Source organism: Cyprinus carpio, chromosome B16, assembly GCF_018340385.1.
Source record: "Cyprinus carpio isolate SPL01 chromosome B16, ASM1834038v1, whole genome shotgun sequence".
NCBI lineage: Eukaryota > Metazoa > Chordata > Actinopteri > Cypriniformes > Cyprinidae > Cyprinus > Cyprinus carpio.
This window is the reverse complement of record NC_056612.1, coordinates 15,787,607-15,801,750: the sequence shown is the minus strand read 5'-3', so window position 1 is coordinate 15,801,750 and position 14,144 is coordinate 15,787,607. Positions and strand designations below refer to the sequence as shown.

The following is a 14,144-nucleotide window of genomic DNA, read 5'->3' as shown; positions in this document are numbered from 1 at the left end:
GAAGACTCACAGACTAGTGATACAGACAGAATTTATGAGAGTGAGTTTTTGGCATCTCTAGTTTGTTTGAATTGTCTCTGTTATTCCATATTCACTTCTTGACAGTAACATCTGTCTATTGCAAGATCTGAAATCTATGATAAAACATTATAGAAACACAAGACATACAAATTATATTAAAATTATTGAAGAAGCAATGAGCAAGTCTTTACTCATTAGAATTATTTCTCTTGAAAAATATCCATAATGCTCAAAAGCTATTCCTGGTGCTATTTTGTAAGCTAGATTGTTTATGGTTTTATATAATATTGTTAATAGTAATATACTTTACATACTAACATGTTTAAATGTGGGAAGTTGTGGGATATGTGGATTCATTCCTATATATATATATAAGTAAAAAATAGTATCTGGGTCAAAGTAGAACTTTATTTACAGAATGAACAATTTTGGTTTTCTACAAGTCAAATAGGCAACGATGTTGTTGTCATTCTGTGATTTTTATGCCTTCTTACACTGCAGCATTTAATAGAACCTGACCTTTGACCTGCACATGACATTTTCTAGGAGGAAAGTCAAAAACAAAAAATATCACATGGAAAGATTTTTACACATTTTAGTTGATTCTTGGACAATGAGGAATAAATATAAGATTTACATTTTTATAGGTTTAATCCATTTGAAATAGGACAACATACTGTATACAACGTTCTGTACTCTTTGTACCTAAAATATACCACAAAGATGTTTAAAATTCCAAGAAAACACTTGGGGGGCAATAGATATATTTTTTAAACTGGGGGAAAAAAATCAAAATTCAAGTCAAATATTTATAGCATTTAAATATAAAATACTTAATATATCAGCCAGGTCACATGGTGAATAAGTTACTGTTAAAACTGTGCAAATCTTGAACATGAATATTTAATGTTAATAAAAAGTGTTTTAAAAATGAAAAGAAGCAGCACATCTACTTTACTATATGAAGGTGTGTGTATGCTGAGGGTCATGGATGTCAGTTTGCCTGGGTTGTGCACTGAATTATGTTTACAGTTGGCATGTTATCCTGACTCTAGAGCATTGCTTTAGCCTCTCCAGAAGTTGCTGATCTCTGCTGATCCTTCTTCTTGATTCGGTAGATGACAATGATCAGGAACAGAACTGGAAGAAAAAAAAAAAAAAAAAAACATTTTCTCAGTTTGCTTCTTTTTAGTCTTATCAGGCTTTTTAGGCTATCAGTCTTACTGATGAAGCCGAATGTTCCTGCCAGGATGCCGATGGTGCCGCTCATGCCCAGCTTCCAGCTGTGAGCTCCTGGCTCAATGTAACAGTAACCCAATTTAGTGCAGTTACATATACGCACTAAGAAAAAAGAAAGACAGAAATCTCAGATGAGATGTTAGAACATGTTAGAATGTTATATATGAAATAAAGAGAAAAAAATAGTTTACCATCAAACTTTTGAGTGATACCCATCCCAGCGTTGTCTTTGATGTTGATAGGAACAGTGGCATTCAGATCACTTGAGGGCTTCTTCTTCAAAATCAGCTGCGCTGAGGTTCCTGCAGATACATAAACAGCTTTACATAGTTACAGCAGTAAATAAAGTAAATACAAGTCATACTGTGTAAGCCGGGTTTTTTTTTTTTTTTTTTTTTAACTGAAGATCTGCTTACCATCAATAGGTTTGATCTCAAAGTTTGGTGACTTGCGGTTAATGGAGAAGGTGAAAGGCTCTCCGTAGGGGTCAGCGTCCTTATCTACAGCAGTGAGTGTCAAGGGGGTCATATCCTGGACGCAGATGAAGCCCTGTGTCTTCTGCAGTTTAGGGTGGTTGTCATTCACATCCAGCAGTTGAATATCAACCAGCATCTCAGCCTCCTGCTTGTCCCCCTCTGAGAGGAACAGAAATAGATTGTAATATTTACCGAATGACACTCACCTGGAGTGACTCAGAGCACTGGAGCTCTGTTGATTTCTCACCTGTCTCATAAGCGATGATTATGAGAGAGATCTGCTCCACCGTCTCTCTGTCCAGGGCAGCTTTAGTCTTCAGCTCTCCAGAGTCAGCGTCCAGCTCCAACCAATTATGCTCATCACCTTCCATCTTAAACCTGACAAAAAGAACATTTAAATGCAGGAATTACATAAAAGGCATTTAAGAATGCTATTAAAATGCTAAGTTTTACTGGCTGCCAGAGATATTTTAAATAACCTACAGTGGAGTCAAAAAGTCTTAGACCACCTAGTAGTTGTTGTTTCATTTAAACCTAAACACATGAATATAAACTAAATATACCCCCCAAAATTAAAGGGATACTCCACCCCAAAATGAAAATTTTGTCATTTATCACTATCCCATGTCTTTCCAAACCCCTTAAAAGATTTGTTCATCTTCGGAACACAATTTAAGATATTTTGGATGAAAACCGGGAGGCTTGTGACTGTCCCATAGACTGCCAAGTAAATAACAGTGTCAAGGTCCATAAAAGCATGAAAGACATCATCAGAATACTCCATCTGCCATCAGTGATTCAACCGTAATGTTATGAAGCGTCGAGAATACTTTATTTAAGCGAAAAAAACAAAAATAATGACTTTATTCAACAATTTCTTTGTCAACAGTCTCCTCTGTGTCTCTCCATATCACCGTATGCTGCGTATGCTCTTCTGTATCAGGACAAAGGAATTGTTGAATAAAGTCTTTATTTTTGTTTTCTTCGCTTACAAAAAGCATTCTAGTCGCTTCATAACATTACGGTTGAATCACTGATGGCAGATGGACTATTCTGACAATGTCTTTCATACTTTTCTGGACCTTGACAGTGTATTTTACTTGGCAGTCTATGGGATAGTCACAAGCCTCCCAGTTTTCATCCAAAATATCTTAAATTGTGTTCCGAAGACGAACAAATCTTTTACGGCTTTGGAACAACATGGGGGTAAGTGATTAATGACAACATTTTCATTTTGGGGTAGAGTATCCCTTTAAGGATTTTAAAAAATTATTGTAAAAAGAAGAAAGATTGGTCACTAATTAAATATGCAAAGTTGTGACACTGATCATGTTATCTCTTGAACTTCACTCAAAATGCCAGATGTTCCAGATGCTTCATTGAAGCACAAGATGCTCTTTGGATCACCTCAAATCATTTTGGAGAACATCACATACTCGTTTACACAACGTTTACACAAACTCAGATTTCATGCAGCTCGAGTGCTGCTGTCTCTAAAACATTCTAACATTTATATGTACATTTTTCAGTTCAACTTTTCACATAAAATTGGAATATATATTGAATTATTATTGTAAAATAGTGTCTTCAGTAGTGGGCTGTAACATTTGTACCCCACTGTATGTCAAAGCACCAATAAACCTGACAACAATTATTTCATAAATTTCTATTTTTTTCTTTTTTTTTTAAATATAAAAATGTTTTATTTATAGTTCTAAGTAACCAAGGTGGGATTGCATAAACTGTTACAAGCGTAGACAGAATTAAATCGAAATATTATGTTGTTTCTTTCATCAGTTTCAACATATAAGAGCTGGAACAGAGATCTTCAATAAACTACAGAAGTAGAAATATCAAAGCCCTCTGAACAAACAATCTCATCTCATATATGATCTGATTATGTAGGAGACATAATGCAAAGCATTACTTGATAGTCTTTCCCTCTGGATCCTTGGCTTCAGCTGTCATTATTACAGTTCCAACCGTAATGTTTTCTGGAACGTTGACGTTAAGAGTTTCAACTTCAAACACTGGAGGCTCGTCCACATCTAGCAGCTGAATGACAACAAATGTGGTGGCATTTTCATTATACTCCACTCCTTCGATCAGGGGCTCAGGATTACGGGCATCAATCTGAAGGCTGAAGATGCTCTGGAGCTCGTAATCCAGTGGCTGAAGATTGAGAATATAAAAAAATAAATAAATGCATAAAGCATAAAACAGAAATGTAAACAGTTTTTGCATTTCAAGGTGTTTCTCATAAGCAATGTCTTGTTACCCGAGCGATGTAGACTCTGCCCTCTCCAGTATTTTCATCAACCTCAATGGCTAAGAGGTTATGTTGGTCTCCAGCAGTGATGTGATACTCCACCCTCGAGCTTCCTGTTCCTGGGTCATCTGCATCTGTGGCTTTGATGGTGAGCAAAGTGGTTCCCACTTCAGCTAATTCAGGAACACTGTGGGTCCCATATCAATAGGGAAGAAGGTGGTTATGAATCAGAGCAGAGATTAAGTATTCAATAATCTACCGGAAGAAAGAATGTAATTGATGTAAGGAGTAAAATAAAATATATACATCTTTTTTCTCGAAGACAGGGATCTCGTTATTAATGTCGATGACCTTGATGATTGCTTTACATTCCGTGGTGTAAACTGCAAACAAGTGCAAAAGTTAAGCAGCGCATTCTTCAAAAAGTTTTTAATTTAATTTTCATTTTTTTACTTGACATTTGAGTTCAGGTTGCATTTACCTCCATCAGTCACATTAAAGGTGAGCTCATACTGAGACACCTCTTTCCTTTGTAAGTTTTTATTTGCCAGCTTGATTTCACCATTGGCTTGGTCGATGGTGAACATTCTGTCAAAAGGCTTGGTAGGCTTCTGTCTTAGGAGTGTGTAGCCTAAGAATGAGTTCAGTGTGCCCTCCTTATCACTATCATAAGCACGCAGGACGCCAATTTGATTACCTAAACAAGCATAATTAAACATTACAAGACATGATAAAACAGTTAATAAAATACTCAAATAATTTAAAACATGTCAAGAAAGTGGGATCCAAAAGTCTGAGATTAAAAATCTATTTCAAACCTTGAAAGAATTCATTTTAAACAAACATTGTGACATAAAATACATGAATGTTTGCGATTCTGTTCTCTTTATAGGTATGATCATGTAATCTCATTTAAATTTTGAAAAGGACAACAAAAATGGCATATTAAGAATTTAGAATCTTTGTTAATTGTTTTTATGCAGATTTATTTATTTATTTATTATTCTTTAAAAAAATCATACAAATTTATTTTAACATTATTAATTTATTTATACATCAAAAATTAATAAATAGAAGCCTTTTCACGAGTGGTCTCAGACTTTTTGACCCCTCTCTATGCATTTGGTACATTTGTGCCATCACATGCACCTGGTTTGAACTGATCTAATGTGAGTGTGTGTGTGGTCCAGGTAAACCCGATGTTGTGGGGATCAAATGTTGAATAATAAAACCTGATTTATTTATTTTTTACCATGAGGAAACAAGCTTATAAATTAGTGGATAGAATATACAGTTTAAACAGTATAAAAAACATTATATCTATGCAAAGTCCCTATAAAAAAAAAGAAAAGCCAACTGTGTGTATGTGTGTTTATAAAGGGTCTCACATTATTACCTATGGGCTCATTCTCTTGCACCTCAAACACAGCTTCATCACACACAGGATGGTTATCATTCACATCGTCCACCTGCACATGAATCTCCATGGGTTTTTCCAACTCAACACCCTGTTCATCTTCTGCTAAGACCACTAAAGTGTACTAAAACACACACACACATACATGTCAAGTTTAAAATGCAACACGCAATTTTATACATTAAGTAATAAGGAGTGAAATATGTTGAAGCCCCGATGTAGTTTACACACTGAATATTTTTCTCTTCAGTTCAGTTTCTCAAGCATTTCTATTTACCATTTCTTTCTCTTCTCTATCCAGAGGAGCGGTAACATAGATTTTTCCATCTACACTGATGGTGAAGGGGAAGGAAAGCCTTTCTTTCTGTACCAGCTTGTACAATGCGGTGGGATCATTGGCATGCACCTAAAAAACAAACAATAATTAAATAAAAAGTAAAAAAAAAAACTAAATGTAATTAATCATTTAAAATCATATAAATAAAATAAAAAATAACATTACTGTTTTTAGATCCAGACTTACTGTGGTAAGATACATAGGGTATTCCCCTTCCAAATTTTCTCTGATGGTGATTGATCCAGGGCTGACCCAAAGGTTTTGAACGATAGCTATGTTGACTCGTGTCGTGCTGCTCAAAGCGTTTGGAGCTCCGCCTCCTAAATCCTCTGCGCGAACAACCAGCGCATAGTCTGGATCTTGAAGAAGATTCACTTCTCTTCTTTCTGCTCATACCAAAATAAACACTCATTCATTTTTACTGATTCTGAAGTAATGAAATAATGATTGATGTTGCTCATTTGGAGTCATTTGGAAATATTTTCCTTGGTGAACGTAACTCAAGGTAAGTTATTAATATTAAACTATTATTTATTGAACTGTTTATCAAACTCACAGTTGTGCTTTAACTCTGAATCAGTTGATTCAATTACTTTCAAAATGATTCACAGTTTCAAGGCTTTTGAAAAACCAAAGGCCGTCGTCACCTGCAGGCCAAAATGGTGTAAATGAAATGAAAACTTATACCATTTACATATCAGTTGCAACTGTTTTCATGAAATAGTTGTCTGTTAAATGAACTACTGATTTAAAATAAAAGATTTGTAAAAGCTTTGTTTTGAAAGCGCCCTTCATTTGTGTTCAGCTGTGATTCTCCCATAATAAAATAATGTCAGCTCAGGAGTATTTCATGTCCATTTATTTATCTGACAGGTCACTGTGGTGCTCACCTTTAAGTGGTAAGGTTCAATCAATAAAATAAGATTCCACAGCTTGATACAATCTAATGAAGTGAAAGGCCTGCACATTTCTGTTGGTCACATGACATTCACTGATTTGAGCTGGTAATGTGGATGCTGAATGGTGAAGTAATCTGGGTTAAATCCAGCCTCATTTCTGAGACGACAGTAATCTGCATTGATGAGGGCTGAAGTGCTTGAGCACAGTTAATGACTGTGTTCTTATTTACAGCACGTGGTACGTTCCACACACCAGAGTGAATGTAATTACAGAAGTGGTCATTCATAGACATTAACACACCAGTTTAATCTGAGTGTGTATGTAAGAGCACTGTAATCAGTACCGTTCATTTCAGTCTTATTCTGAATGATGTGTTCTGTCCTCCCTCATGCTCTCATTTGCTTAAAGAGGATCGCAAACAGAGGAAACAGACCCACATACTGCTTTCATTTGGCCCATTTATACATTTCTTAATCAAAGTTCTGTTATTCATAGCGAATTGCTAGTAAACAAGTCTCTGAGTCTGGCATTTTTATGTACACAACATAAACTGCTTTTCAAAATACCATGGAATCCATGGAAGCTTGTTTTCACCACAGAAATAAAAAAATAAAATAAAAACATAACTGACTTTTTATCTCACAATTCTTATCTCTTTATCCTTTTCCCCTCCCCAGAATTATGATATAAATTCATATAAATATAAATTGCAAGATATATACTCATCCAAATTACCAAATTAAAAATTTCTGAATTGTGAGATATAAACACAGAATTGAGTTCCAGTGTTACGTCTTGCAGTTTTGAGTTAATATTCTTACAGTTCTGAGTTTTTCTTAGAATTCCAAGTTTACATTACGCAATTTGTTTTTTTTTTCTTCTTTTGTTTTTCCTCAAAATTCTGATTTACATCACCTAATTCAGTTTTTTTTTTATTATTTTTTTTTTTATCACAGAATAAAAAATGGGACTTTTTATCTCATAATTCAGACTTGCAATTGCACTGTAACTGTATGGGTGTTTTTGTTTGTTTTTTGCTTGTTTGTTTGTTGTTAAATATCAATTTTAAAATCATTCTGATGGTAAGTTTGGTGAATGGGTAAACATTTCTGTGAAAAGGGTGGATTGCTTCAGGGCAGCAACAAATACACATGTACAACTATCCTCTGTAATTACGACAGTAATATATTTACTGTATGACTTCCACTCACTTAACTGTAGGGAGCTTCAATGTCACACAAATAAACAAAACTATGTACAGTTGCGTTAAATAACATGATCACCGTGTGTGTTTCTGTATGTTCTCACCCGCACGTTCGATGCATGTGTAAAAGGGGTTGTTCTCCAGAGGTATGTTGTTCCTTGGAATACAGTAGTCCTCAAACTTCTTTTTCAGGACATCAGGACTGCCACGGACCTCCCCGCGGCTGTACGTTACTGAGGGCCTGGCCCTCAGAAACTCTGCTCCTGCAAAACAACAGAAAGACACACGTTCATCTTCTTTTAAAGAGAAATACTGGTTTGGCACTCAAGAAAACATATGCACAACATAAGCATGTTTGGGTTTTTTGTATATCTTTTTGTTCCAAATGTGTTGACATACCTTCCTCTGTTATAAAGATATCTCCACTGTCCGGGTCAATGCCAAAGTAAAAACCATTTCCAGGATTTGGGATTTGGTTCACAATGCTGAATCTAAGTTGGGCATTTAATGTGTTGGGATCGTCTGCATCGGTAGCACTCACCTGCAAGAATGGAACTCCTGCATGCACACAATATTAAAAAGACAATTAAAAGTGTGTTCATTTAATTTGAAGAGTTTAAAGTTTCAATGTCCATTGATAATAGGTGTGTTTCTCACCTGCAGGTGAATGCTCTCTAACATGGCCACTGTACTGACTCTCACTAAAGACAGGGTGATTGTTGTTGACATCCACAACTTGTAATACAACCGAGTAAGGCCCATCAACAGTTTCACCATCTGCTGACCGTGCTTCAATCTGAAGAAAAACACACACATATTTAGAACTGTTTGTACTGGAATTTACATTTAGATGTTAACACATGTCAGTTTTTATTAACTTATAAAATTATAATTATATAAAATAATTTTATATAAAAATTATGTGGTTTTATGACCTCATGTTAACCGATAGACTACAATGGAATATTTGTACATTTAAAAAAATTATTTTCACAAAACAGTAAAATACAGTGATTTAAAATAGTGAAAAATATATAGTGAGCAGGATTTAAAATATAGACTTTCCATATACAACATTTTTATGTAAAACCATGGTGCTAAATATAATCCATGGTCATGTACATCAACAGTGTGCTTTGTGCATACTAGACAAGAACAATGTAGGGATTTTGTATCTTCTTAAAGACCCAGGTGCTTGCATGTTATGTGTGATATATCATAACACAATAATAAATTACATCTAGATGGTGGTTTTTATCATGGCTCCATTCCAGAGGTTGCTCCAGGAATAGCCAGCCGTCTGAAGAAATACTGATCTTTCCTTCGGTCTCTCCGCTTACATGGTATGTCTCCGCTTCCTCTGTTGATGTAAACTGAACAAAGAAAGCATTTCTAGAATATTTTCAAACAATAAATTCAAAATATTACTGACAACAGATACTGAAGATGTTCTAATAACAATGTAAGCATTATGTCTGTCTTCATAACTAACCCGTCTGTCAAAACTAACCGTAGAAACACAAGAACAGAGCCTATGGTACCTGGTAAATGGGAAAGGGCACAGGTGTAGCCTCTGGCACATCTAAAACTAGATTTCCTAATGGCCCCTTTTTGTCCTCTAGACCAATCCCATGAGCCTGAGAGAGAGAGAGAGAGAAGAATTATAAAGCCATGTAAAAAAATAACACCCTAAGTCGCTGAATTTAAAATGATTTATTGCAAAATCACCATTATAGATAAGCATATTGCCTTCCCTGCATACTAATAAAAACATTTGACCACACTTCTTAATAAATAACTGAATAAAGATATATATATAAACAGTCATTTATTTAATATCAAGTCAATAATCCATTAAACCTATCTGTGCTTTGAAGGTTGTTGAATATTTGCCCCTTTCTGTGGATTATTTATGTAGAACAAATGATTAAACTTTCCGAATGAATCCAGATTTTGTCTGGGTGTCTTTGACTGATTAATGGAGTGTGGGCAGAGAAATGGACTTCAGCATGGTTACTCATTTATGGACTGAATAAAAGTTTGTTAGGACACTACAAGGTCAAGGAGTTAAAATCCTACTCACACACACACTTACAATGCTGACGAGAAGGGTCAAGTGTAGCAAATGTGCACCTCTCATGGTCCCAGGAAACAAAACCTGGTGGAAAAGGAATGATAACATGTGAAACACTGCCTTTAATTAAAAGGACCTTTATTATAGTTACTGCAAAAGCCATTGTAATTTACAGCAGTGACATTTATTTGCCAAATAACTTTATCAGATGGCTATTTCCTGACATGATGGCCCCTGCTGTGCAAACTGAGCAATGAAGTGGAGCCACATGGTGTGACAAAAGCCTAATTACAAGTTGCTCAGTCAGGAAATAGACCAGTCTGCTTCTTTAATGTTAAACTTCAGTCAATGATTATTAACAAAACATACTATTTAACCAGTCCTGAGTAACATTTTAAAATATTACAAATATTTCAGCTATATAAAGGTTGATTTCCTTTCCTATGTGTGTGCACAGGAATTTTCTGTTCATTTTTCCCTCTGTTACCAGACTAATTTGTGCATATTTTGTCAGTCCCTCTGTGCATATCATATGCATAAAAATAGTGCATGAGTGGCATTTGATGGTGACATCATGACTCTCGTCATGTGGCGCTGTGTGTGTGTTTTTACATGAAACGCAGCCCATAAAAAGGTTATTTAAAGGTCACTTGGCATTCAAGCGTGGGCGGTGCCTCCTGTGCCAGACAGCGCTGATTATGTGTCACTGCTGTATCAAAGTTTATCAGATTTTACAATGTCTGTACTGACAGTAATATTACAAAGCCAAGACTTTTAAATATTAAATATTTATGTACTTGCTGATCCACATGTCAAAAAAAAGAGGATGAGGAAAAACATTCAAATAAATGTTCAAGAAAGAAATGTATGTATATGTTTTTGTATGTATGTATACATCTATCTATCTATCTATCTATCTATCTATCTATAAATATATATATATATAGCCTTTAAAGTGTCTGACATTTTGTACCTAGCAATTGCTATACATTCAGCGAAACAGTATAGTGATTTTTCAGGGTCTTTTCAGGATTCAGATTACCAATACAATATCAATTCATTCTAAAATTAAAACTGAATGTTAACTTTGTCATGTGCAGATTTTGCTTTGTAAAAGCAAACAAAGTACTGGTTTCTCAGTTTAACATATCACATTCACATCCACATCATTCATTTAAGTAAACATGGGACAATTATTAAACACTTAGTAAATGAAAGTAAGTTACAGACCATGGATCAATAAAGGAAGTTGTTTACAGGTGTGGCTCCATACGTCAGGCCTCAATAAACATATTTATCTGGATAAACAATAAACAGATTTATCTAGAACTGTTTATCTGATCACACACATAATTTGTGTAAAGAGATAAAGATCTCTAGATGAATCTGACTGTGTCAGTCGCAGTTTGGGTCCAAGAGTAAATTAAGTAGTGTCGGCAGTTTTAATGAAATATTGTATTGAAATAAACTGTAAGGTTTAGTGCTTTACTGATACTGGATTTTTATTTCGGTTATATCGGTCAGATCTATTGTGAAAGACAGACACACCTTGAGACAGATGTGAAACAAGGTGACATTGAAGTTAATGTGACCTCTGATAAGCTACTTTAGTTCTTTTGCTTAAATCCCTTGATCGACACAATATACAGGTAAACTGGTTGATATTATTGGGTTTTTTATATCTTTGTGTAAACATATATAATGAATCGTGACGTTCTGGTGCATAAGCTGAAATCAATTCTCATGTTCTGTTATAAATATCAGCTCAACCAGTAGCAGTCATAAGAATTAGAGTAAAGCAAATGTGAACAATTACTTTTTAAACTCAAAGTGATTTAAATCAAAACTTGGATATTCTAACAAGAAATAAAAATGGAACAATAATCCATTAACATTAGGCTTGATGGCTCTAACTACAGTGAAATTTCTAGGATCAAGGAACAAGAGGCCCAGACTTGTGACCTCTGATGACATTCTTACATTGCAATATCAAAAAACATCATAGATACACCTTCATCTAGCAAATGTGCTCAGAAATAGGTTCGCACCTACGATGCTACAGCAAGTTTCGATATCTTTAAATGCCCTTCCACATAAACTGGTGAACACCCTTCTCAACGCACTGAGCAAAGGCAAACAAGATCATATCCTAACACAGGCCTCGAAAGCAACATTTCAATGCAAATGACATATCGGTAATTAATAACATATACTTTTAAAATAAGCTTAAACTCGATAAACTCAAACTTTAAAAGAGACACAGACCTGTCAGCAGAGCTCCTCTCCTCAAAAGACTGAGCGTTTCAGTCTTGAAGTGCTTCCTGCTTAAGTCAAAGTTTAACTCTGCTTTACTGAGCCTAATCATTATCTACTGATTCACCGCTCAGGGGAGTGGACTGCAAATTGAAGGTATTTTATGGTACCGTTTGGCGAATAGCGTACTGGATTGGTGGATGTGTTCATGTGTAAACATCAAGCGTTTAATAAAAAGGACACAAAATGAAAATGCATCAAAAATCTTCTTCTGTAATCAGGAGCCTTACTTTAGTAATTTCTATGCAAGATGATAAGGACAAAGCAGAATTCTGAGGACAAGCTTGGACAAAAAGAGAAAAATATATCTGAAAGTAAGCTGTGTTACAGATGAAAATCACTGTATATTCATACAGAGCGTAAAGGTCACCTTGCTCACAATCTTGAGTAATACAGGCCAGCAATCTTTGATCCTTGATCTTTTGACAGACTCTGGCATGGCTGTGCTCCATGTTTCTCAGTTTCATCTGATACTGAAAGTGAATACATTAGATAGAACTTCTGAGGTATTCAGCAATGACACTTAAAAAGAAACTTTATTTACTTACCCTAATATTGTTTCGTTCCAATCCTGCATGGCTTTTCTTTCTTCTGTGGAACACAAAATATGATGTTGTTTTGGACCCCATTAACTTTCACTCTATTGACAAAAACAACTGAAACATTTTTTAAATGTAATCTTTTAAAATACATCCACAGAATGATTTGAACCATCAGTTTTTACAGGGGTGAGTGACGGCACACTTGTTCTCGGCAACACTTACATAAAATAAAGCAAATATGGATATGAATACTTCTGAAAAATCTATTGTAATCACTTCCTGTAAAAGTGACTCATTCCATGTAAATGTCTCAGGTTAAAGGCACCTTGAGTGGTAGTTACTCAAGAATTTCCCATGGTTTTCCATTGACTAATTATTATGCAATGGAGAATAAGAAGGTAAAGATTAAGATTAGGAGCGACGATACTTACTGCAGGCACTGGTACTGAAACAGAGAAACCTGCTGCTGCTGCTACTGAGATGAACTATTGTACTGCAGGTGACCACATTTTCAGTAACATTACAACACTGTTGGTGTAGATCAAGTCCAGCTGCCTCACACATAGTGGATCTGACAGGTAATAGCCTCAAAATGAGCAATACCTGACAAGCTGCCACACTCCATGTGTACTCACAAACGAACCGGCAACAGCTGCCTAACTAGCTTCAGTCTTACAGTTTTAACACATCTTCTACATTCATAATCATTCACTATCATTCACTCAGCAGCGATCACACATCAGCTGAATGTGTCATTCATTTGTCCTTCTCACCTTTGAAAGGAAGGTAGGAGGAGTGTTTCTGAATAACAGGAACAAATGTGTTCTTGTATTGCACACATACATTCACCAGCAGGGCTGAGGCTGTAATGAAATACCTCCGTTATCTGTGAATTATCGTTATTTATCAAATAAATAGATTAATGTAATGATACTGTATGTAAACTCGCAAGACTTTACAATAAAGTCTAATTTGTTAATGTTAGTTAATGCATTAACTAAAAAATGTGCAATACATATGTTAGAGAATTACTCTTTGTTAACATTAAAAACATAATGTAATTTTTTGTAAGGTCATGTTCACTAGATGTTGAATTTAACATTCACTAAGCTTAATAATTCCTTGTTCTTTGATTCTTTAAAATAAAAAAAATAAAAATCTTAAATTAAATTAGATATTAAACCTCAGACTTTCAGTGTATATTTAGACTTTACAGTACACGATCAACACGTAAAAATAATCATTTTTGCATAACAGGTACAGGACGTGTATCTAAAGTTGTAGTCCCTGAATAATATGTTGTCATATGCACACCACAAGAACAGCTGGTGTATGTTTTTTTTATGCATTTA

At 35.0% G+C, this 14,144-nt stretch overlaps 1 protein-coding gene across 4 annotated transcripts; it reads right to left on the bottom strand.

The window, feature by feature from the left end:
* Window positions 1-409: 409 nt before the first annotated feature.
* LOC109106988 (cadherin-17-like) lies at window positions 410-12,704 on the bottom strand. 4 transcript variants are annotated; one of them, XM_042741061.1, is made up of 19 exons: window positions 12,621-12,704; window positions 9,947-10,021; window positions 9,405-9,500; window positions 9,102-9,236; window positions 8,521-8,659; window positions 8,263-8,421; window positions 7,968-8,126; window positions 5,946-6,145; window positions 5,700-5,828; window positions 5,402-5,546; window positions 4,487-4,702; window positions 4,312-4,388; window positions 4,015-4,206; window positions 3,664-3,908; window positions 1,984-2,114; window positions 1,677-1,895; window positions 1,452-1,562; window positions 1,246-1,362; window positions 410-1,161 (listed from the first exon to the last, which is right to left on the bottom strand). In XM_042741061.1, exons 1-19 carry the CDS (start codon window positions 12,687-12,689, stop codon window positions 1,073-1,075), a joined length of 2,703 nt encoding a protein of 900 aa, XP_042596995.1. In that variant the 5' UTR covers window positions 12,690-12,704; the 3' UTR covers window positions 410-1,072. The 4 variants fall into 4 exon arrangements, with proteins under 4 accessions (XP_042596995.1, XP_042596996.1, XP_042596998.1 ...); XM_042741062.1 differs by having other exon boundaries at window positions 9,959-10,021; XM_042741064.1 differs by lacking the exon at window positions 12,621-12,704 and adding an exon at window positions 12,203-12,298 and having other exon boundaries at window positions 9,959-10,021.
* Window positions 12,705-14,144: the final 1,440 nt, after the last annotated feature.

Excerpts from the sequence above, each read along its gene's own strand:
- LOC109106988 (XM_042741061.1), bottom strand. The coding sequence starts at position 12,689 with ATGCCAGAGTCTGTCAAAAGATCAAGGATCAAAGATTGCTGGCCTGTA. Across the intron at positions 5,829-5,945 it reads ACCCTATGTATCTTACCACA|GTGCATGCCAATGATCCCAC; the intron begins GTAAGTCTGGAT and ends TTTGTTTTTTAG. Across the intron at positions 4,389-4,486 it reads CTTTAATGTGACTGATGGAG|TTTACACCACGGAATGTAAA; the intron begins GTAAATGCAACC and ends ACTTGTTTGCAG.